Below are 23,250 nucleotides of genomic sequence, written 5' to 3'. Positions count from 1 at the left end.
CATACCATACCATACGAAACGTAACATATCATACGAAATGGAGTGTCTCGTATTTAGATACAGAATAATAAGAAATGCTCTGAGATCAGGTTGGGTGGAGGTGTGTCTACAGATGTGCTGTATTCTGACCTTGACAAAGACCTAGATTCAATCAGATCAAACGTTAACTGGCGATAGCAAACATCCGCATAGTGGTTGTTTTGGAGGTGGAACTGCATTGAAGCCCAAATCATTGAGCAGCTGCTCTTGCGATCATTGTCTGGAAGCCACATCCGGCCCAACCATGTTAGAAGTTCAGAATGAGAAAGTGTAGGCTATATAGAAATAATTATGCTCAAATTGAAAAATCATTAAACAAAATAAAGATGATTTCTAATCATGCTAATTGAGGTGTAGATTACATATCGCATTCCAGTGTTCGAACTTGTAAAACAAGGATGTGAAACGGACTCTGTGCAGCCAATGGCAATGTCCGCTTTAGGTATAAGGCAGAGAGTCACTTCTGGATTTGACAGCTCTATCATAGTTCCACCAAAACAACTGATATGCTGATCTCAGCTAAAAAAGGATCTGAATGAATAGAGCCCTTAATTCTCTCTTAATTCCATCATCTTTACGCGTGAGGAAACCATGAATAAGGTCGAGCGAACCTACCAGTTCCAAGTGGAAAAGGCATCTGCTTTATCTTTTCTGATAGAAATAACGCCATTCTCCATGCACTGTCATTTATACATTGATAAGAGCTATTTATAAGACCTAGGTAAATGAGTAATCCATTTGGAGAAGGGGATTGTAAATACACAATAGCAATTGTTTTAGATGATTCTCTTATAAGGGAGACGAATGTCAAACCAATCATGGAAGCAAACTGAAAATCATATCAACATGACATGTATTGGGGCCCCTTTTCCACAGTAAAGAAGGCTATAAAAAAACTGTGCCGTTATTCAGAGTTCTAATTGTATGCCCTCATATTGTGTGAATGAAATTGGACCCTCCAAGCTATAGGCTTCTGTAGGGCCCAACCTGCCAAGTGGATGTATGCGCTTTAGAATGGTTGAATTATTCATTTACAAGCTCTGAGCATTTTTTAAATCTAACAGTTGGTGCTAAAATGAACACAATTATGTATATATTTAGGTGGCTTTCTTTCATAATGACACTACATTATTTTCCATTCATTTCTATTGGTCACAAAATGATCTGATACGCAACCAAAAAAATAGAAAATGCATCCAACAAGTTTGTAATTGCTTTGCCACATTCTTTGCAGTATTACTTTAGTGCCTTGTTGCAAACAGGATGCATGTTTTGAAATATTTTTATTCTGTACAGGCTTCCTTTTCACTCGGTCATTTGCGTTAGAATTGTTGAGTAACAACAATGTTGTTGATCCATCCTCAGTTTTCTCCTATCACAGTGTCGGGTTCACCTAGGGGTCATGAAAAGGGTTGTGCCAAAATGTTTGATATATTAGAATAATTGATTATTCTTATGTAGTATTAATAGAAGGGGAGGGATGAAAAGACCCCTCCCTCCTTACATTTAGACTACAGATTAACAATATATATTCATTGTGGAGGTTTTGTATTCCACAATTGTTTTTTAATTCTCTCTTTCTTATAAAAAGGCCTCTCTGAGAATGTGTGACTGTGAAGAAGGAGCTCTGCAGGGGAGTGGAGGAGATAAGACTAAAATAATCAGCTTTGGGGAGTGGACGTTTACTGCTAAGTTTTAGATAACACTAAAAGCCATTGTTTATGTAGGGTTTTGGTCTCAGGAGTAAAAAGGTAATGACGTAGGTAGTGACATCACCAGGATAGACTGAGGGTGTAACAAAACAACTGGAGACTTTTTGTTTGATGCAGAACTTTCTCAGAAACATGCAATTGCATTAATAAAGGTTTTTGAATGATTTAATTAAAGATATTGTCATAATGCTAATTTCATCAATGAACCAATGATTGACAAGGACATAAGGAAGGAACCCTAACAACAGCCATTAAATGTTGTAACTGTTTTAAAGTCACCATTGGCCTCATGGTGAAATCCCTGAGCAGTTTCCTTCCTCTCCGGCAACTGAGTTAGGAAGGACGCCTGTATCTTTGTAATGACTGGGTTTATTGATACACCATCCAAAGTGTAATTAAGAACTTCACCATGCTCAAAGGGATATTTTTTTTAACCCATCTACCAATAGGGGCTCTTCTTTGTGAGGCATTGGAAAACATCCCTGGTCTTTGTGGTTGAATCTGTGTTTGAAATTCACTGCTCGTCTGAGGGACCTTACAGACAATTTTATGTGTGGGGTACAGAGATGAGGTAGTCATTCTAAAATCATGTTAAACACTATTACTGCACACATAGTGAGTTCAGGCAACTTGTGACTTGTTATGCAAATGTTTACACCTGAACTTATTTATTAGGCCATAACAAAAGGGTTGAAGACTCATCTTATTGTAAACATTTCTAAAAAAAATATTCCACTTTGACATTATGGGCTATTGTGTGTAGGCCAGTGTGGAACAAAATCTAAACGTAATCCATTTTAAATTCGGGCTGTAACAAAATGTGGAAAAAGTCAAGGGGTGTGAATACTTTCTGAAGGCTCTGTAGATGGATCCCTGACAAAGGCCATGCAGCCAGAGTAAAACAAAAGAAAAAGAAATCGTTGTTCCATTGAACATGCCCTACAAATAAAGGCATTTTAATTATATGAAGAGTGCATTGGTCCTCCTTTCTTTTTGTTGGCCAATTTACCAAAGAGCACCTTCTATTTACAAAGACCTACTATTGTGTACTCTAGCAGCGCTCCCCTTTTTTCTACAAACTCTTCATTGTACAGAACACTGCAAAAAAAATACAGAACACTACAAAAACTAATTCCTTGAATTTTCTTTCACTTGTTTAATCCTGTCTAATCCTCTAGCAATGTTTAATGTACAGCTAAAAAGTGTCAATACCCCATGCTTCATATTTAGTACGTTACAAAATACAGAACACTAATATTAAAACATAAAAAATGTTTTGACTAAGTTGTTTTTAGAATGCAGCCATACATAAAAAATTGACAAAAATTGTAGTAAAATATAAAAATCTAGAAGTATAAATAGAAATTTGGTCCATTGACTTGGTTGCTATAATATTATTTACATATTAGATGTATTATTTCATACCATTATGCATTTTCGACTTCAAAAGCTCACTGTTGCTACAAACAAAATAGCATATTCAATGTTAGACGGAATAATTAGTTGCTCAATTCATTGACTCAACAAAAAATAGGCTAACAAAACCTGTTGAACGTAAAAAGTAGCATGTTCCCTTTTTTTTGCTTACTGAAAATAAATATGAAAGATTAAAGCAAATATCTCAAGACAGCAGTATCAACAAAACATCAGAAAAGTTGACTTCAATTGTATGAGAGCCATTACAAGTAAGCTACAAGATGAATATACAAAGGCACACATTACAAGGTCATAGGGTATCATGTCCAGCGGTCTGGAAAATGCAATCAAAGACGGAGAACAGAAGGTAAACAGGCAAAGCTGCAGTTTTTAAAAACAGAAAACTGTGAGATAGGCGAGAATACATACTGACAAGTTAGGGGCCCTGTTGCCATAGGGCGACAGGTAGCCTAGCTGTTAAGAGTGTTGGGCCAGTAACCAAAAGGTATCTGGTTCAAATCCCCGAGCCGACAGGGTGACAAAATATGCCGATGTGCCCTTGAGCAAGGCACTTAACCCTAATTGCTCCTATTCTGCTAAGTGACTAAAATGTAAATGGTTACACCAGGGACTCAAGGCTCTCTGCTGTGCTGGCTGTGCCCCCTGGGACTGTTCCGTTGTTGTCTGAGGACTGGAGGATCCTCTCGTCCTCCTGTGTGCCCACCAGACTCAGCATGGCTGTGTATAGGAACTGATACTGCTCCTGAATGAGAAATGTAATAGAGAAACTGTGCTGTTGAAGGGAGACTGTTGAGACACAAAATGGCCACAGTGCATCAAACAGGTACAGTCGGTGCTTCAGATTGACTTACAACATCAGTGAAGGTCCTGGGCCTCATGAGGTTGAACATCTTGGCCACCTGGTACACGTCCACAGAGCTCTCCGCCTCTAGTTGGCGCACCAGAGTAGACAGGGCACAGAAGGTTCCCGCAGTAACACCGCCAACCCTGCAAAATCAGACCCACGCCTTGAAGTGAACTGACTCGGGTGTCCAACTAAAAACTATTTTCAAAAATAACATGTTCATTTTCTAGATACTCCTCAAAAGTTATTGGCATTTCTACCCTTGTAGGCTAATGTGACTAAATCAATGGAGGACAGAGAAAGAAAGTGGTAAAAAAAATTGCATCGCGTCAGCTAGGCTGGATTCTGTGCAAGAATTAAGGCTACTGGCTACCTGACAGGCTCACTTCCCCGTTGCACTTGTAATCTTCTCGAATCCACAGGACATAAAACAATATAAGATAGACATCAACTTTGAGACATGTATTTTCATATTTTAGTGATAGATTTCCCTATTCATTCAAAATCCCTGTTATTTTTCGAAGATTTATCACAAAAAAAAACATATCTATGAAATACTGAGCATGTGCCAAGCTTTTTATTTTCAAAGCCTTTTACATTTAATTCAGCTTGTGTCATGCTAATTTAGCTTTTTGCGACCGGCGGAAACATCTTTGAAGACAAGGACCACAAAACGTAAAATCCTCAAGTCGTTACGAGAAACCTGCTCTACTATGTCAACAGATATATCAAATGATAGGTCTGAAAGGCTCCTTAACAGCTTCTACCCCCAAGCCATAAGACTCCTGAACAGCTACTTGGCTACCTGGACTATGTGCATTGACCCCCCTCACCCCCATTTTTACACTGCTGCTACTGTATGTTTATTATCTATGTATAGTCACTTTACCTCTACCTACATGTACATACATGTTACCTTGACTATCCTGTGCCTCCCCCTCCCAATAGCATCGCTACTATTATTTTATTGTTATTTTATTTGATATATTTTCTTCAAATTTTTACTTCAGTTTATTTTAGTAAATCATTTATGAACACTTTTTTAAATTGCATTGTTGGTTAAGGGCTTGTAAGTAAAAGCATCACTACACAGGTTGTATTTGACGCTATGTGACAAATTTGATTTGATTTGAAAAGAGGTCGGTGCTTATTATCCAACATATCAGGTTATGAAATCCGAATTCTTGGATATAATGTTAATGGTATGTTAGAGAAAGACCTCACTGAATGATTCAGAACATGAATAATCATATTTGCCTTGGTAAAATGTATTTTGTAACAATAGGAAATTAAAATTAATCTCCAAAGTGTGTCATCACCCATTATGGGCAGAGTGGGTGAAGCCCTACCTTGTATATCTTAAGGGCTCCCGAGTGGCGCAGTGGTCTAAGACACTGCATCTCAGTGCTAGAGGAAATCTAAAATTCACTACAGACCCTGGTTTGATTCCAGGCTATATCACAACCGGACGTGATTGGGAGTCCCCATAGGGCAGCGCACAATTGGCCCAGCGTTGTCCGGGTTAGGCCGTCATTGTAAATAAGAATTTGTTCTTAACTGACTTGCCTTGTTAAAAAAAATGTAAACTCTTGTCATATTAGCCAAGGGCTACGCCAAACTGGAGTATAGAGTACTAATCCTGTACGTCTTTAGTGAACCTTTACAGTGTTGTCTGTGGTTAAAGCAGAGAATTAAGCGCCCTTTAACCCTTAAACCTTTAACAGGCAGCGCAACCCGGTGGTTGATCTCATTTTGACCACCAATTTTAAATGAAATGAGACCCTATGAAATTTGTTTGGCATATTTTATCATCTCACCCAATGTAAAATGATCATTTGGTTTTCAAAGATGGAAGTGAACGTGAGCAAAACCAAACTTGATTTACCACAAATTTTTTGTACAAATTGTGTATGAAATGGGAAATTAGAATGTAAATGTTGTTTACCTGTTAAACACAATTTAAGAATGATTAAATTACGAATATGTTGTTGTTTTACAATTTTAGGAACTCTTAAAAAAAAGAAGCTCTGCCAGGGTGAAAGAATTGTCCATTAAGCTAGACTACAGTGCATTCGGAAAGTATTCAGACCCCTTCACTTTGTCCACATTTTGTTATGTTACAGCCTTATTCTAAAATTGATTACATTGTTTTTTTTCTCTCATCAATATACACACACAATACTCCATAATGGCAAAGCAAAAACATTTTATTCAACAACAAAAAAATGTATTCAGACCCTTTACTCAGTACTTTGTTGAAGCACCCTTGGCAGCGATTAAAACCTCAAGCCTTCTTGGGTATTATGCTAAAAGCTTGGCACATCTGTATTTGGGGAGTTTCTCCCAGTCTTCTCTGCAGATCCTCTCAAGCTCTATCACAGGTTGGATGGGGAGCATCGCTGCACAGCTATTTTCAGGTCTCTCCAGAGATGTTCAATCGGGTTCAAGTCCAGGCTCTGGCTTGGCCACTCAAGGACATTCAGAGACTTGTCCCGAAGCCACTTCAGCATTGTCTTGGCTGTGTGCTTAGGGTCGTTGTCCTGTTGGAAGGTGAACCTTCGCCCCAGTCAGGTCCTGAGCGCTCTGGAGTAGGTTTTCAGCAAGGATCTCTCAGTACTTCGTTCTGTTCATCTTTTCCTCGAATCCTGACTAGTCTCACAGTCCCTGCTGCTGAAAAACATCCCCACAGCATGATGCTGCCACCACCATGCTTCACCGTAGGGATGGTTCCAGGTTTCCTCCAGATGTGCGCTTGGCATTCAGGCCAAGAGAATCTTATTTATCATGGAATGAGAATCTTTAGTTTCCTTTTGGCAAACTCCAAGCGGGCTGTCATGTGCTTTTTACTGAGGAGTGGATTCCGTCTGGCTACTCTACCATAAAGGCCTGATTGGTGGAGAGCTGCAGAGATTGTCCTTCTGGAAGGTTCTCCCATTGCCACAGAGGAATTCTAAAGCTCTGTCAAAGTGACCATCGGGTCACCACCCTGACCAAGGCCCTTCTCCCTTGATTTCTCAGTTTGGCCAGGCGGCCAGCTCTACGAAGAGTCTTGGTGGTTCCAAAATTCTTCCATTTAAGAATGATGGAGGTTACTGTGTTCTTGGGAACATTCAATGCTGCAGACATTTTTTGGTACCCTTCCCCAGATCTGTGCCGCGACACAATCCTGTCTCGGAGCTCTACGGACATTTCCTTCCACCTCATGGCTTGATTTTTGCTCTGACATGCACTGTCAACTGTGGGACCTTAAATAGACAGGTGTGTGCCTTTCCAAATCATGTCCCATCAATTGAATTTACCAAAGGTGGACTTGAGTCATGTTGTAAAAACATCTCAAGGATGATCAATGGAAACAGGATGCACCTGAGCTCAAGTTCGAGTCTCATAACAAAGGGTCAGAATACTTATGTTTTTTAATATTTAATACATTTGCAAAAATGTCTAAAAACCTCTTTTTCCTTTGTAGGGTATTGTGTGTAGACTGCTGAGGATTTGTATTTATTTAATCCATTTTAGAAAAAGGCTGTAACGTAACAAAATGTGGATAAAGTCAAGATGTCTGAATACTTTCTGAAGGCACTGTTTGTAGCTTTTTGGGTGACCTGACCAAATTCACATAGAAATGTGAGTTATAGATATTTAATCTCATTGACAGCAAGTCTAAGATGCGGTAGATATGTTCTATGTGCTCTAGTTCTTTGCTTCCCTTTCTCAAGTTCCATTTTTGCATCTTTTACTTTCGGTTTTGTACACCATCTTCAAACAGCTGAAAATACAATATTTTGGGTTATGGAAAATATATTTCACAGCGGTTAAGATTGTACAATGATTATTTACATAATGATTGACTGTTTTATCCATTGTCCATTATCACTAGTTTTGACTTAATACCATTCCTTTAAAGGTGTACTATGCAGAAATAGCTCCGCCATTTTCTGGTTGCTAAATTAGAATAGTTGGCCTAATTTCAGTTTATGTAACAAATATTGTCATGGGATTTTTTTGGTCTGATAAAATTAATTTCAAATCCCTATCATTATTCACTATCTGCTTGTTATATTCTATTTGTTTCACAATCAAATCAAATAGTTTCCTAGGAACGCGAAGCGGCCATCTCTGTCGGCGCCAGAAGTTGAACATTCATGTTATGTCAATTTACTGGTATTCTTATTAGATCATATAAACTGTAAATGCCTTAATTTACATGCATTCTCATATTTTAACACACACATTTGATCATATATAATTAATACTTTATATCAGTCCTCATTTAACTAGGCCTTTCTTCCATTATGAGTAAATGAAGCCGACATAATGTAAATTCAAGTATCATATATTTAGATGATTTAAACAGTCTATCCAAATTCCAATACAACATTTGTTTACTTTAATTGGGAAACTAAACTGGCTGGTTGGGATATTTGTGATGCATTATTTATCAATGTTGTCATGCAACAAATTCAAAAACAAATGCAACAAATTCTTCATTTATAGCCTCTACTGAGGATAAATACACATACAATCCTTTTTATGAATAGTTTTTATTGGTGTACAAATCTTAAGACAGGATTGTCTAAATAGGCCTGGATCAGTACAGTGTTTCAGTTCCAATAAATATTAAGAGTATTGCACATATCTTCTTATCCTCTTAGGTTAAGGTCTCAGAGTGGATCATCTTGAATGTATTAACAGAAAAGAGAGGGAAAAATAGTGTTTCAAGAGTATTGAGATAGCTCAAGATAGAGTACATACCTGAGTGCCAAATAGTTGGGGGTTGCACTTTTGGGACTGTTCCATTTGTTCCAGGTTTGGAGTGGAGATTACCTTATTTTACAGATACATAATCAGTAAATCAATAGAGGTGTCTTACTGGTCGTGGACCACTGTGGGGCCCTCCTTGGAGGAGCTCTCCTCCTTCACCAGACTGAGCAGCTCAAAGGTGCTGCTGATGGGGCTGTCCGGGTTGGGCCAGTGAGGCGCCCGATAGTGCCTCACTTCCAGAACATAGTCATCCTGGCCCAGAGGGAGACAACAACACACAATCAGAGAGAGGGCTAGAGAGAGAGAGAAAGTGTTTGTGTGTTCTAGGGTTGCACATGTTGGGGAAAATTCCGAAGTGGAAACTTTCCGTGGGAATAAACAGGAATATATGGGAATTAATGCAAATTAATACCATTTAAATGTAGATGTATTTTGTATTGGATATATTTACCATATCATTTGGAGACAGAAACGTTAACCTTTTACCTTAAGTAGACATAATTGCAAATTATTAAATCCTTCCAATAGAAATAAAAACGATTTAGTTATGAATTGAACTTTAATTAAATGAGTTGACTCTTCACATGGGACGATTTTACTGAACAACAAAAGAAGGGGAATATTGAATGATCCGCAATGGTCCATCGCATCTCCCAAAAACATTATCAACATACATCTGTAAAACGATAGTCTAAAAACTAAAGCTTTGGTTGTCTTCCTCTCAGGCTTCCATGTCTTCTCCCTGGACCTCCTCTTGAACATCAGTCTCTGAGGCCTCATCTTCACTGTTACTTTCCAACCTTGATGAGGACGTTGCAATGTCGCCGAAGACCCATCTTCTTGCCCCGGTCCGCTCGCTTTCTAAGCGCCATGTCTCCCCGTGTTATTGAAAGAGTCCAGGGGCATCAGCTGTGTAGCCGAGTGATCATAGGGTTCAAAGAACAGCAGTAGTGCTTTCCTCACCATCAAAGAACAGCAAAGTGCTTTCCTCACCATCAAAGAACAGCAAAGTGCTTTCCTCACCATCAAAGAACAGCAAAGTGCTTTCCTCACCATCAAAGAACAGCAGAAGTGCTTTCCTCACCATCAAAGAACAGCAAAGTGCTTTCCTCACCATCAAAGAACAGCAAAGTGCTTTCCTCACCATCAAAGAACAGCAAAGTGCTTTCCTCACCATCAAAGAACAGCAAAGTGCTTTCCTCACCATCAAAGAACAGCAAAGTGCTTTCCTCACCATCAAAGAACAGCAAAGTGCTTTCCTCACCATCAAAGAACAGCAAAGTGCTTTCCTCACCATCAAAGAACAGCAAAGTGCTTTCCTCACCATCAAAGAACAGCAAAGTGCTTTCCTCACCATCAAAGAACAGCAAAGTGCTTTCCTCTCATCAAAGAACAGCAAAGTGCTTTCCTCACCATCAAAGAACAGCAAAGTGCTTTCCTCACCATCAAAGAACAGCAAAGTGCTTTCCTCACCATCAAAGAACAGCAATAGTGCTTTCCTCACCATCAAAGAACAGCAAAGTGCTTTCCTCACCATCAAAGAACAGCAAAGTGCTTTCCTCACCATCAAAGAACAGCAAAGTGCTTTCCTCACCATCAAAGAACAGCAAAGTGCTTTCCTCACCATCAAAGAACAGCAAAGTGCTTTCCTCACCATCAAAGAACAGCAAAGTGCTTTCCTCACCATCAAAGAACAGCAAAGTGCTTTCCTCACCATCAAAGAACAGCAAAGTGCTTTCCTCACCATCAAAGAACAGCAAAGTGCTTTCCTCACCATCAAAGAACAGCAATAGTGCTTTCCTCACCATCAAAGAACAGCAAAGTGCTTTCCTCACCATCAAAGAACAGCAAAGTGCTTTCCTCACCATCAAAGAACAGCAATAGTGCTTTCCTCACCATCACATGCTGCATCCTGTAGCACAAATTTCCAAAGGTTTTGAGACACTGTAAAGTCCATGGAGAATGAGAGCACCTCCTCCCAGCTGCCCACTGCACTGAGGTTAGAAAACACTGTCATCACTGATAAATCCACGATAATCAAGAATTTCAATAAGCATTTTTAACGGCTGGCCATGCTTTCCACCTGGCTACCCCTACCACGGCCAACAGCACTTCACCCCCTGCAGCAACTTGCACAAGCCCCCCGATGTTCTGAAAGAGCTGCAAAATCTGGACCCCAACATATCAGCTGGGCTAGACAAACCCTGTCTTTCTAAAACTATCAGCCGCAATTGTTGCAACCCCTATTACTAGTCTGTTCAACCTCTCTTTTGTATCATCTGAGATTCCTAAAGATTGGAAAGTGGCAGCGGTCATCCCCCTCTTCAAAGGGGGAGACACTCTAGACCCAAACTGTTACAGACCTATATCCATCTTGCCCCACCTTTCTAAAGTCTTTGAAAGCCAAGTTAACAAACTGACCACTGACCATTTCGAATTCCACCATACCTTCTCCGCTATGCAATCTGGTTTCAGAGCTGGTCATGGGTGCACCTCAGCCAAGGTCCTAAACGATATCATAACCGGCATGAATAAAAGACAGTACTGTTGCAGCAGTCTTCATCGACCTGGCCAAGGATTTTGACTCTGTCAATCACCACATTCTTATCGGCAGACTCAACAGCCTTAGTTTCTCAAATGACTGCCTCGCCTGGTTCACCAACTACTTCTCAGATAGAGTTCAACGTGTCAAATCGGAGGGCCTGTTGTCTGGACCTTTGGCAGTATCTATGGGGGTGCCGCAGGGTTCAATTCTCGGGACGACTCTTTTCTCTGTATATATCAATGATGTTGCTCTTGCTGCTGGTGATTCTCTGGTCCACCTCTACGCAGATGACACCATTCTGTATACATCTGGCCCTTCTTTGAACACTGTTAACAAACCTCCAAACGAGCTTCAATGCCATACAACACTCCTTCCGTGGCCTCAAACTCCTCTCAAATGCTGGTAAAACTAAATGCATGCTCTTCAACCAATCGCTGCCCGCACCCGCCCGGGCGACTAGTATCGACTTCGAATATCTGAACAACTACAAATACCTAGGTGTCTGGTTAGACTGTAAACTCTCCTTCCAGACTCACATTAAACATCTCCAATCCAAAATGAAATCTATAATTGGCTTCCTATTTCGCAACAAAGCCTCTTTCACTCATGCTGCTAAACATACCCTCGTAAAACTGACTATCCTACCAATCCTTGACTTCAGCGATGTCATTTACAAAATAGCCTCCAACACTCTACTCAGCAAATTAGATGCAGTCTATCACAGTGCCATCCGTTTAGTCACCAAAGCCCCATATACTACCCAACACCGCGACCTGTATGCTCTCGTTTGCTGGCCCTAACTACATATTCGTTGCCAAACCCACTGACTCCAGGTCATCTATAAGTCTTTGCTAGGTAAAGCCCTGCCTTATATCTCAGCTCACTGGTCACCATTGCAACACACACCCGTAGCACGTGCTCCAGCAGGTTTATTTCACTGGTCATCCCCAAAGCCAACTCCTCCATTGGCCACCTTTCCTTCCAGTTCTCTGCTGCCAATGACTGGAACGAATTGCAAAAATCACTGAAGCTGGAGACTCATATCTCCCTCACTAACTTTAAGCATCAGCTGTCAGAGCAGCTTACTGATCACTACACCTGTAGACAACCCATCTGTAAATAGCCCACCCAACTTCCTCATCCCCCATATGTTTATTTCTTTTTGCTATTTTGCACCCCAGTATCTCTACTTGCACATCATCTGCACATTTATCACTCCAGTGTTAATGCTAAATTGTAATCATTTCGCCACTACAGCCTATTTATTGCCTTACCTCCCTAATCTTACTTCATTTGCACACACTGTATATAGATTTTTCTATTGTGTTATTGACTGTACGTTTGTCTATCCCATGTGTAACTCTGTGTTGTTGTTTTTGTTGCACTGCTTTGCTTTATCTTGGTCAGGTCGCAGTTGTAAATGAGAACTTGTTCTCAACTGGCCTACCTGGTTAAATAAAGGTGAAATATATTTATATTTTTTTAAATAGATGTTCCAACATCTAGTGGAAAACCTTCCTAGAAGAGTGGAGGCTGTTATAGCAGCAATAGGAGGACCAACTCCATATTAATGCCCATGATTTTGGAATGAGATGTTCAATGAGCAGGTGTTCACATACTTTTGGTCATGTAGTGCATGTGTGCGCCTGTGTGTGTGTGTGCGCCTGTGTGTGTGTGCGCCTGTGCGCGTGTGCGCGCCTGTGCGCCAGTGTGTGTGCGCCTGTGTGCGTCTGTGCGCCAGTGTGTGTGCGCCTGTGTGCGTGTGTTAAAAATGTTCCAGTGATTAGTGGTGCAGATGTCCGGGTCTAAACTGTGTGAAAAATAACAGCTGTGCTCCATTGAGGCATGGAGAATGTGTATTGAATTTCCACTCTTTTCACTGGCCATTTGGTTTAACCATGGGCTAAGATCCAGGAAGAGATAAGCAGAACAACTCCATGGAATAAGCATTTCCTTGTTGCTATATATTACCTCTGTGTATCAATTCAGTGGTTTAATGGTTGTTTGGGTATAGACACAGTGTTAACATTTGATGAGCAATAGCGACTGGTCCATAGTGTCTGGTGCATAGTGACTGGTCCATTCTATGAAGCTAATATTTTAGTTATGATCCCACAGTCTGTGGCCAATGTAGTTAGTCTGTTCTATGTAGTTGATCATGTTAGTGTGACTTATCTTACTTATCAAGCTGATCTCCATGGTCTTACTGATCTCCCCGGTCTGAGCTGATCTCCCTCGGCTGATCTCCCTGGTCTGAGCTGATCTCCCTCATCTCCCTGGTCTTGCTCATCTCCCTGGTCTTGCTCATCTCCCTGGTCTTGCTCATCTCCCTGGTCTTGCTCATCTCCCTGGTCTTGCTCATCTCCCTGGTCTTGCTCATCTCCCTGGTCTTGCTCATCTCCCTCAGCTGATCTCACCTGTGTAGCCTCCAGGACGTAGTGCTGCACCACCAGCATCTCCTCGTTGGCCAGACACATGTGGTTCTCGCTCTGCAGGGTCACTGTGAACACCTCATAGCTGATTGGCTGCTCCTTGCGGGGCCAGTACACGTATGGCTCTTCCCCCTCTGCCTGAGAACACAGATGTGGTAAGGACTTCCTGTTTGAGGCAGAAAATGGCTGCCATGCATACAGAGGTTTTGAGTCCAGGACGACCCACCAGGCTTGGTGTTCCCGGCAGTGTGACTATGACCTGAGCGTTGTGATCCCAGATCATCCTCCAGAAGTCTGTCACTGTGCCGGCCAGCGGGTTTTGGGTCACGATGAACTCAGTGCTCTGCCGGTACCCCTGGGGAACACAACCGGTGGTAGAACATTAAGACCTGAATCCGATTGCCAATATGGACAGGAAACCAAAAGTAAAATCGACTGAAAATGTGTTACTATGTGTAACTATGTAGTTAGTATCTTTCACCGTGACTCTTCTATCTAGAATGGTTGGGTTCTTACCGTGAGGTATGAGGCGTTGATGTAGTCTGATGTAGTTTCTTCAGCCACTGTGGACAGACAAACCCGTGACCTTTCATCTGGAGACAAAGCCACACGTTGTTAAACATCCTCATAAGGTATACAGAGTATAATTTTGTAGAATATTACTATTAGAATGGTTAGCTTTATCATAGCGGCATTACTAAACCATTATCAGACATTTGTCTTAAACCAAACAAAATGTGCTTCAAGGTCCATGCTCTCAAATAACTTCTTTGCCATTATTTTTTTAGTACAGTTTTAGTTAGGAGGGGTTCAAGTGTGCGGGCATTTTGCTAAATGTTCTATTGAAAGTGACAATGTTGAGGATGAGTGCTGGTAGAAATCCAACCTGAAATGTAAAAAAGGTCTCACTGTCTAAACTGTTCACAGTCGTGGTGGATGCTGTTCCAAGGTCAAGAGGAGTGGAGGTTTTTAAAGTGCTGGAACCTTTCAACGTATGAACAAACCTGTCTGTAACTCACCGGGTATCAAAGAGGAGTTTCTGTTCTTTTCTCTGTTACACTCTTTCAGGGCTGCTGAGTAGTCGCACTGTATGGCATTGGACGAGGATATCAGCTGCAATCACATTGGAACCAAGGAGCAGATTAACTGTTAGTATTGAAAAATGTGCCAGTGGTTGTACCTGCTCTTTTCAGAGGACAAAGAAAGACAACCGATAGACTTGTTCTCCAAATGTATGTTTTAATTTTAGTTCTGCCCTTTCTGCCCTACTGGAGTTCTTATAGAAAGTTTACCATTGTAAATCTACAGTAAATGTAAATAGTAGCACTATGACTTGTTAATAGCATATGTCCTTACCTTAAACTGTTTCTCTAGCTGTGTCCTTCCAGAGGGCCCTGGAGTCAGGAGGTCGTTGACGTAGCTGTGGATGCGACTGGAGGAAACCTCCGTCTCCTTGCCCAAGATGGCCTCCACTAGAGCATCGTGGATGAACACATACTGCTCCTGAATGCACAGGGAAAGTAGGGTTGAAAGCCTTAGTTGGGTGTTGACATTCATACTGTTCTGGTAAGGTGACAGGACAACTAATCTTACTGCAGTGGATCCACTGTTTTCTTGTTGGTATCAGACCTGGGTTCAAATAGTATTCTTTCAAATGATTTAGACGCATTTGATGGAGCTTTCCATTTGATGGAGCACAACCCAAAAGTGCAAACCCCGCCCATCTGGACTGAGCACTCACCTCTGTCTGTACCAGGTAGTTCCTCTGTGTGCGGATGTGTTTGAGGAAGCCCATGATGTTGACCGTGCCCTCTTCTTTGATCTGCTTCAGCATGCTATCCAACACTATGTAGGTTCCAGTCCTGCCAACCCCTGCACTGGAAACACACACACAAGAGAGGTTCACAATATATTCTGAATCCTGGTACTTTAGTTCTCTATGAAATAACGTTCCATGTTGAACTTATTAGCTGGACAAGGTGAAAGTGGCTGTTAAGTGATATAATGGAGGACCATGTGCATTCTATTCCTATGCGGGTCGGAATGTAAATGTACTTCCTGAATTGAAACATTCACGTAGAGAAGAAGATACATCTGTTTATTGACTGAATTTAAATGGAATTTCAGTTGAAACAAATGGCCTTGTTAAAGCTGTTCTATACATTCTACATATCTATGCATATATACATGTTCATTCTATATCTATGGCCTCCTACCTGCAGTGCACTACGATAGGCCCCATGTCATCTGTCCTGGCTTTGGAGGACTTCTGGACGAAGGTGAGCACGGGCAGAGTGTACTCGGGCACGCCCATGTCCGGCCACTGAGTGTAGTGGTACTGGGTCACGGTCCGCTCGTTAATCCGCCCCTTCAGAGAAACCTGGGGGTTTGTGGGAGGAAACAGGAAGTGGTAAGCAGGATGGGACACAAAATGGCTGTCAATGTGACACTTGGGATTCGTAGTTCCATAATAAATGTAGTAATGAGGCAGCGCTTCAACTAACTTGGAGGGGAGGTGCAACCGAGGTAGATGATACAGTGAGGAAGTAGAGGTTAAATTACTAATGAGAGGTAAATGTGATGTAAATAGTATGACCTCTGACCTTTTTGACCTTGGTGTTCCTGAGGGTGAAGGTTCTCTGGGTGTAGTGGGCCAGAACCTTAGTGCTCTTCACCGTCACCAGGAAATCACCGAACTCTTCCTGGCTATCCAGGGGCCAGTACTGGTCACACTTCCTCTGACATACATTACCAAATACTTTAGAATAATTTCATGAATAAACATGAATAAACTATTTGTGAACTATTACTAAATATGTTCAAGTATTACAACACTTCAGTATTTACAGCATGTATAAGCAGTTATAATGGCCCTGGTTTCTCACCCGTCCCTTCTCTACCAAGTTGGTAATCATGATGATGACGCCCACGTTCTGTTCCCACACCATCCTCCAGAAGTCCACGGTGCTGGACTTGAGAGGGCCCTGGGCTGCTATGTAGGCCCTGGACTTGTTGAAACCCTGTGGAGGGTAGGGAGGGAGGGAGGGAAAGCGTGAACAACAGATTAGCTACTGATACATCAACAAGACATTTGCCCTCATATCAAATCAAATTGTATTTGTCACTTGCTTCGTCAACAACAGGTGTAGACGAACAGTGAAATGCTTACTTAAAGGTCCTTTTCTACTATTGTGCACAGACAAATGCAAGAGAATTGCTTACGTCAACGTAGTTTGCGTTAATGTAATCTCCACTCTTCCCATCTTTGTCAGCCTGGGTTGAGAGTCTTACTCGGCTGTGGTCATCTAGGAGTAGAGGAGGAAAGATAAGCTGGGTGCATTCAACAATGTATGTGTGTGTACATGTGTTTGAAGGTGCATGTTTGACTAACAGGCCAGGATATTAATGTATCGGTTCTTGTTCTTGTTGTCTGGATGGTTGGAGCCGTCTGTGGTGATACCCAGGTCCACCGGGCACGCCTGCACCTCCTAAAAGAAAACACATGACCTTACATCCCACCATCCTTTTACTACGCAGTCAAACTAAAATGTGTCATCATGCACAGCAAAAACATCAACATGGGCAGCTGGAAATGTGGCGAACATCTACACGTGACTACTTCAGAAGAAAAAGGGAGACGTAGCTTACCTCATAACACTCTTTCAATATCTAACGGGGAGGGGGAATGCAAAAAGCACAGCAATGAAATTTCATGACACATGGTTAGCAAAAAAAACGTGCAAATAAATAACAAGAAAACAGTTTATGGGCAAATCTCAACTTCATGACACTGTTTATGTGATCAACGGGATTCAGTCCATGTACCATGTTAATGTCCTTAGCTTTGACTTACAAACCTATGTTTGTGTTATTGACAACATTTACACATGTATGCATTTATACAGCACTGATAAAATGCCAAGCTAGGATTTATATGGTAAGCAATGGTAAATATGTAGTTTAACATGAGCAATCACTGCATAGTGCATCTTATTGATCCCTTATTTTACCAGGTAAGTTGACTGAGAACACATTCTAATTTACAGCAACGACCTGGGGAATAATTACAGGGGGGAGGAGAGGGGATGAATGAGCCTATTGGAAGCTGGGGATGATTAGGTTGTATGAGGGCCAGATTGGGAATTTAGCCAGGACAACTGGGTTAACACCCCTACTCATATAAGTGCCATGGGTTCTTTAGTGACCACAGAGAGTCAGGACACCAGTTTAACGTCCCATCTGAAAGACAGCACCCTACACTGGGCAATGTCCCCTATCACTGCCCTGGGGCATTAGGATATGATTTTTTCGATCAGAGGAAAAAGTGCCTCCTACTGGCCAGTCAACACCACTTACAGCAGTATCTGGTCTCCCATCCAGGGACTGACCAGGACCAACTCTGCTTAGCTTCAGAGGCAAGCCAGCAGTGGGATGCAGGGTGGCATGCTGCTGGTGTATAATGTGATATATTTGTAAGTCTCAGTGGTAAGGACAATAGACATGACTCCTCAGATGAATCTGGGCCAGAGACATACAATATCATGTAGCATGAGACAGAGAGAGAGTGTGAGTTTGAATGGCCATCACAGTGCAAAGCCTCCCACAAGTCCTCTGCATGCTTACCGTAAAATAACAAGAGCCGTCGTGTAACATCGCAAATGACACATAACAGTTTCACAAGAAGGCTACATGCAGAAAAGCTCAATTAAAACATACTGCCAATTAATACGAATAATACTAATACAAATGTCTGTCATAAACCATATCCTGTGAGGGAACTGAAGAAGAATTTGACAGCACACCTCAAACTCTCTGGAGAATGCATTGGTGTGGTGGAGCTCCGTCACGTGCTTGACAAACTGCTTCACTGGAAGGGCTTCTTGTTTATCTAAAGGCAGAGAGAAAGGGTTTTATTGATATCATCCACAAAAGTATTTTATCAGAACAAAAGATTGAAACTTCCTACTCTGGCAGAAGCAGATGTTGAGTAAGTGAGTGTTAATGAAAGAGCTACGCTTGGTGAAGATGGTGGACAGATGGAAAGAACACCTGTCCATATGTCTCTGTGCTTGTTAACACTTATCTTATGCCAACTCTACTGAATTCTAGTTGATCCCATGGAAAAGGTGTGCGTGCGTGCGTGTGTGCGTGCGTGCGTGTGTGTGAAAGTGTGTACGACCTAGATTCAATCAGATCAAGCGTTAACCGGCGATAGCCAACACCCACATAGCTGATGTTTTCATGATGTCGGAGGTGTAGCTGCGTTGGAGCTGACAAATAGGTGAGCAGCTGCTCTTGATCACCCGTCCCACTCATGTTAGAAGTTCAGAAGGAGAAAGTGTATGCTATATAGAAGTAATTATGCTCAAATTGAACATCATTCAACTAAATAATAAGTCTTTCTATCATCCTAATGGAGGTGTAGATTCCATTTCACATTCCAGTGTTCCAACTTGACAATGGCAATGTCCACTTTAGGTATAATGCCAGTTCTAAACCAGTTCCTCCTCCGACACCGCCAAAACAACTGCTATGTGGATGTCTTGATAAAGCGGATCTGATTAAATAGAGCCCTTTGTCTCATAGAATGGTTACCTGTATCTGTACGCATGGATGTGGGTGAAACAGATATGACTCGGGGGGATGTGTTGTCCTCTATGTAGAAATGGGCAATCTGGAAACACTTCCTGTGGAAACAAATGTACGATGATACAAGTTAATCAACAACACTCGTATAACTGCAGGTGTTGCCAGTTTCTTCTGTCTTTGTGACATATTGCCAATGCTATGTGTTTTTACACCTGCATTGTTTGCTGTTTGGGGTTTTAGGCTGGGTTTCTGTACAGCACTTTGAGATATCAGCTGATGTACGAAGGGCTATATAAATAAATTTGATTTGATTTATTATACTATTGGTACAAAAAATGTTGCTTTTTCCATCTAATTTAACACAAATGAGGGATTTGTAAGCATTGTTCTCATTTGGTGAAAAATGTGTTGAAAATTCTGTGTGACAAAAACAAGAATAATATTGGAGTAATGCTTATGTAAATGTAATACAATAACTGTAGATATATTTTTAAGACATAAAAAAAATACAGGAGGCCTAAAAATGCTGCTGTTGTTGTTTTTGAAGATAAAAAGCCAACCACCGATGTTGGAGAACATGGTAATCTGTCCTCAACACAGGAGAAAAGATGTTCCTTCTAATCCGGAACAGGTTTTTAACAGGATCACCACTGCATGTCTTTCTGATGAACCTGCGCCCAGCTAACCAAAAATGGACATCACCACACAGATTACTCTGGACATAAAAAAACAGCAGAGAGATGTCCCCGGTAGATTACATGTGTGCGTTTCTAAAAGACATCTCCACTTTGCTAACCCCAAATGCCCAGCTGTGGGGTGGCCAAATGAGCACCGTGTCACCGGAGGACGAGCAAGGACGCGACACAGAGGGGATTACAGCATTTCAGCCTCACGCCACTCATTTTACAAGACGCTGACACGAAAGCCTTCATGTCGGACATAATGAGGCGCAGGCGCTTTCCCCTCTCCTAGCCCACCCGAGGCCCTGCCTGTTCCCCTCTCCTAGCCCACCCGAGGCAGTGCCTGTTCCCCCTCCTACCCCACCCGAGGCCCTGCCTGTTCCCCTCTCCTACCCCACCCGAGGCCCTGCCTGTTCCCCCTCCTACCCCACCCGAGGCCCTGCCTGTTCCCCCTCCTACCCCACCCGAGGCCTGCCTGTTCCCCCTCCTACCCCACCAGAGGCCCTGCCTGTTCCCCCTCCTAGCCCACCCGAGGCCCTGCCTGTTCCCCTCTCCTAGCCCACCCGAGGCCCTGCCTGTTCCCCCTCCTACCCCACCCGAGGCCCTGCCTGTTCCCCTCCTACCCCACCCGAGGCCCTGCCTGTTCCCCTCTCCTAGCCCACCCGAGGCCCTGCATGTTCCCCCTCCTACCCCACCCGAGGCCCTGCATGTTCCCCCTCCTACCCCACCCGAGGCCCTGCCTGTTCCCCCTCCCACCCCACCCGAGGCCTGCCTGTTCCCCCTCCCACCCCACCCGAGGCCCTGCCTGTTCCCCCCTACCCCACCCGAGGCCCCTACCCCACCCAAGGCCCTGCCTGTTCCCCTCCTACCCCACCCAAGGCCCTGCCTGTTCCCCCTCCTACCCCACCCGAGGCCCTGCCTGTTCCCCCTCCTACCCCACCCGAGGCCCTGCCTGTTCCCCCTCCTACCCCACCCGAGGCCCTGTTCCCTAACCACTGTATGACCCCGAGCCCCAAGCTCAATGCTCTACACTCTGAGTGAGGCACATCTCTTAGCTTTAATCCCTCATCGGCACCAAGATTACAGATTTAAAATGAAATACAATAACAGGGTAGAAAACATGAACAATATGTCACGTCTCCAGCCCAGTGGATGAGAAATGTACAGTCTTATGCGGCTTAAGTGTTTACATTTCTGACAAAGTGTCCTTGATCGGATTGCCGAAGTTGGTTATTTAACTGTCCAACCGGTCAGTTTGCCACCACAGTGAAAAGTAGTATTTTTCTATGATCTCACAATATGGGCATAATGCCTTTATAACTAGAGACGGGCAACTCTGAATGATGGCACCTATGTGTAAGTGAATCTACCCAGACACATCAAAGCTAAATGTGAAAAGCCAGACCTCAAACCGAAGCCATGTTGAAGATATTGGATGTGTCATGGGGAAGTGTGTGAGAGTGAGAAAGAAATTGGGCCCATGTCAGAGGAGATTAGGTCTCACAGTGAGACAGACAAATATGTGGTTCTTAAGGTCAACCTCACTCCCCCTCTGCCACCACCCGCCTCGCTCCACCCGTGCCCCCTGATGTCTGGGGCGGCAGTGCCCCGTGTCTGGGGACAAAACAGACCCACTCCTCTGAGACAGATGAATAACAATATGACAGGTATCGGCCCTGCGGCAGTTCCACACAGCTGTCCCATAGGGAGGCAGAAGGCGTAATGGTGTCAGTATGTGTGTGGAGCCTATCAATGCAGAAAGAAAGCTGTTGTTCATGTAGCTTAGCTGTCAGGTTAAACAGATGATGGGTGGGTTCAGGGGGAATCGATGGGAGAGGATTTCTCAACATCATCACCATAATACTAATCATCATCATTATGGATCTTATAATAATCATCATTATGGATCTTATAATAATCATCATTATGGATCTTATAATAATCATCATTATGGATCTATAATAATCATCATATGGATCTATAATAATCATCATTATGGATCTTATAATAATCATCATATGGATCTATAATAATCATCATTATGGATCTATAATAATCATCATTATGGATCTATAATAATCATCATTATGGATCTTATAATAATCATCATATGGATCTATAATAATCATCATTATGGATCTATAATAATCATCATATGGATCTATAATAATCATCATTATGGATCTATAATAATCATCATATGGATCTATAATAATCATCATTATGGATCTATAATAATCATCATATGGATCTATAATAATCATTATGGATCTATAATAATCATCATATGGATCTTATAATAATCATCATATGGATCTATAATAATTATCATTATGGGTCTATAATAATCATCATTATGGATCTTATAATAATCATCATATGGATCTATAATAATCATCATTATGGATCTATAATAATCATCATATGGATCTATAATAATCATCATATGGATCTATAATACTCATCATATGGATCTATAATAATCATCATATGGATCTATAATAATCATCATTATGGATCTATAATAATCATCATTATGGATCTATAATAATCATCATTATGGATCTATAATAATCATCATTATGGATCTATAATAATCATCATTATGGATCTATAATAATCATCATATGGATCTTATAATAATCATCATATGGATCTTATAATAATCATCATTATGGATCTATAATAATCATCATTATGGATCTATAATAATCATCATTATGGATCTATAATAATCATCATATGGATCTATAATAATCATCATTATGGATCTATAATAATCATCATATGGATCTTATAATAATCATCATATGGATCTTATAATAATCATCATTATGGATCTTATAATAATCATCATATGGATCTATAATAATCATCATTATGGATCTATAATAATCATCATATGGATCTATAATAATCATCATTATGAATCTATAATAATCATCATATGAATCTATAATAATCATCATATGGATCTATAATAATCATCATTATGGATCTATAATAATCATCATTATGGATCTTATAATAATTATCATTATGGATCTATAATAATCATCATATGGGTCTATAATAATTATCATTATGGATCTATAATAATCATCATATGGATCTATAATAATCATCATTATGAATCTATAATAATCACCATATGGATCTATAATAATCATCATATGGATCTATAATAATCATCATATGGGTCTATAATAAT

General features: G+C 41.4%; 1 protein-coding gene across 4 annotated transcripts in view; it reads right to left on the bottom strand.

Moving 5' to 3' along the window:
• Positions 1–2,391: 2,391 nt before the first annotated feature.
• LOC118358778 (receptor-type tyrosine-protein phosphatase zeta-like) overlaps positions 2,392–23,250 on the bottom strand; it is an 86,667-nt gene continuing 65,808 nt past the window's right edge. For 2 of the 4 annotated variants that reach the window (XM_052480597.1, XM_052480599.1), the window contains 17 exons: positions 19,366–19,457; positions 18,573–18,658; positions 17,419–17,439; positions 17,162–17,258; positions 16,993–17,075; positions 16,656–16,790; positions 16,374–16,508; positions 15,987–16,150; positions 15,512–15,647; positions 15,127–15,273; positions 14,790–14,883; positions 14,287–14,363; positions 13,997–14,125; positions 13,756–13,908; positions 8,903–9,045; positions 4,040–4,175; positions 2,392–3,930 (listed from right to left, as the gene is read on the bottom strand). In XM_052480597.1, coding sequence (XP_052336557.1) covers positions 3,787–3,930; positions 4,040–4,175; positions 8,903–9,045; positions 13,756–13,908; positions 13,997–14,125; positions 14,287–14,363; positions 14,790–14,883; positions 15,127–15,273; positions 15,512–15,647; positions 15,987–16,150; positions 16,374–16,508; positions 16,656–16,790; positions 16,993–17,075; positions 17,162–17,258; positions 17,419–17,439; positions 18,573–18,658; positions 19,366–19,457 — 1,972 coding nt within the window. In that variant the 3' untranslated portion in view covers positions 2,392–3,786. The remainder of the gene's footprint in view (positions 3,931–4,039; positions 4,176–8,902; positions 9,046–13,755; positions 13,909–13,996; positions 14,126–14,286; positions 14,364–14,789; positions 14,884–15,126; positions 15,274–15,511; positions 15,648–15,986; positions 16,151–16,373; positions 16,509–16,655; positions 16,791–16,992; positions 17,076–17,161; positions 17,259–17,418; positions 17,440–18,572; positions 18,659–19,365; positions 19,458–23,250) is intronic. The other 2 variants (XM_052480598.1, XM_052480600.1) reach the window with 1 other exon arrangement.

The sequence above is a fragment of the Oncorhynchus keta genome, chromosome 26, assembly GCF_023373465.1.
Source record: "Oncorhynchus keta strain PuntledgeMale-10-30-2019 chromosome 26, Oket_V2, whole genome shotgun sequence".
In the NCBI taxonomy this organism is placed as follows: Eukaryota; Metazoa; Chordata; class Actinopteri; order Salmoniformes; family Salmonidae; genus Oncorhynchus; species Oncorhynchus keta.
This window is presented reverse-complemented; position numbering and strand designations above follow the sequence as displayed.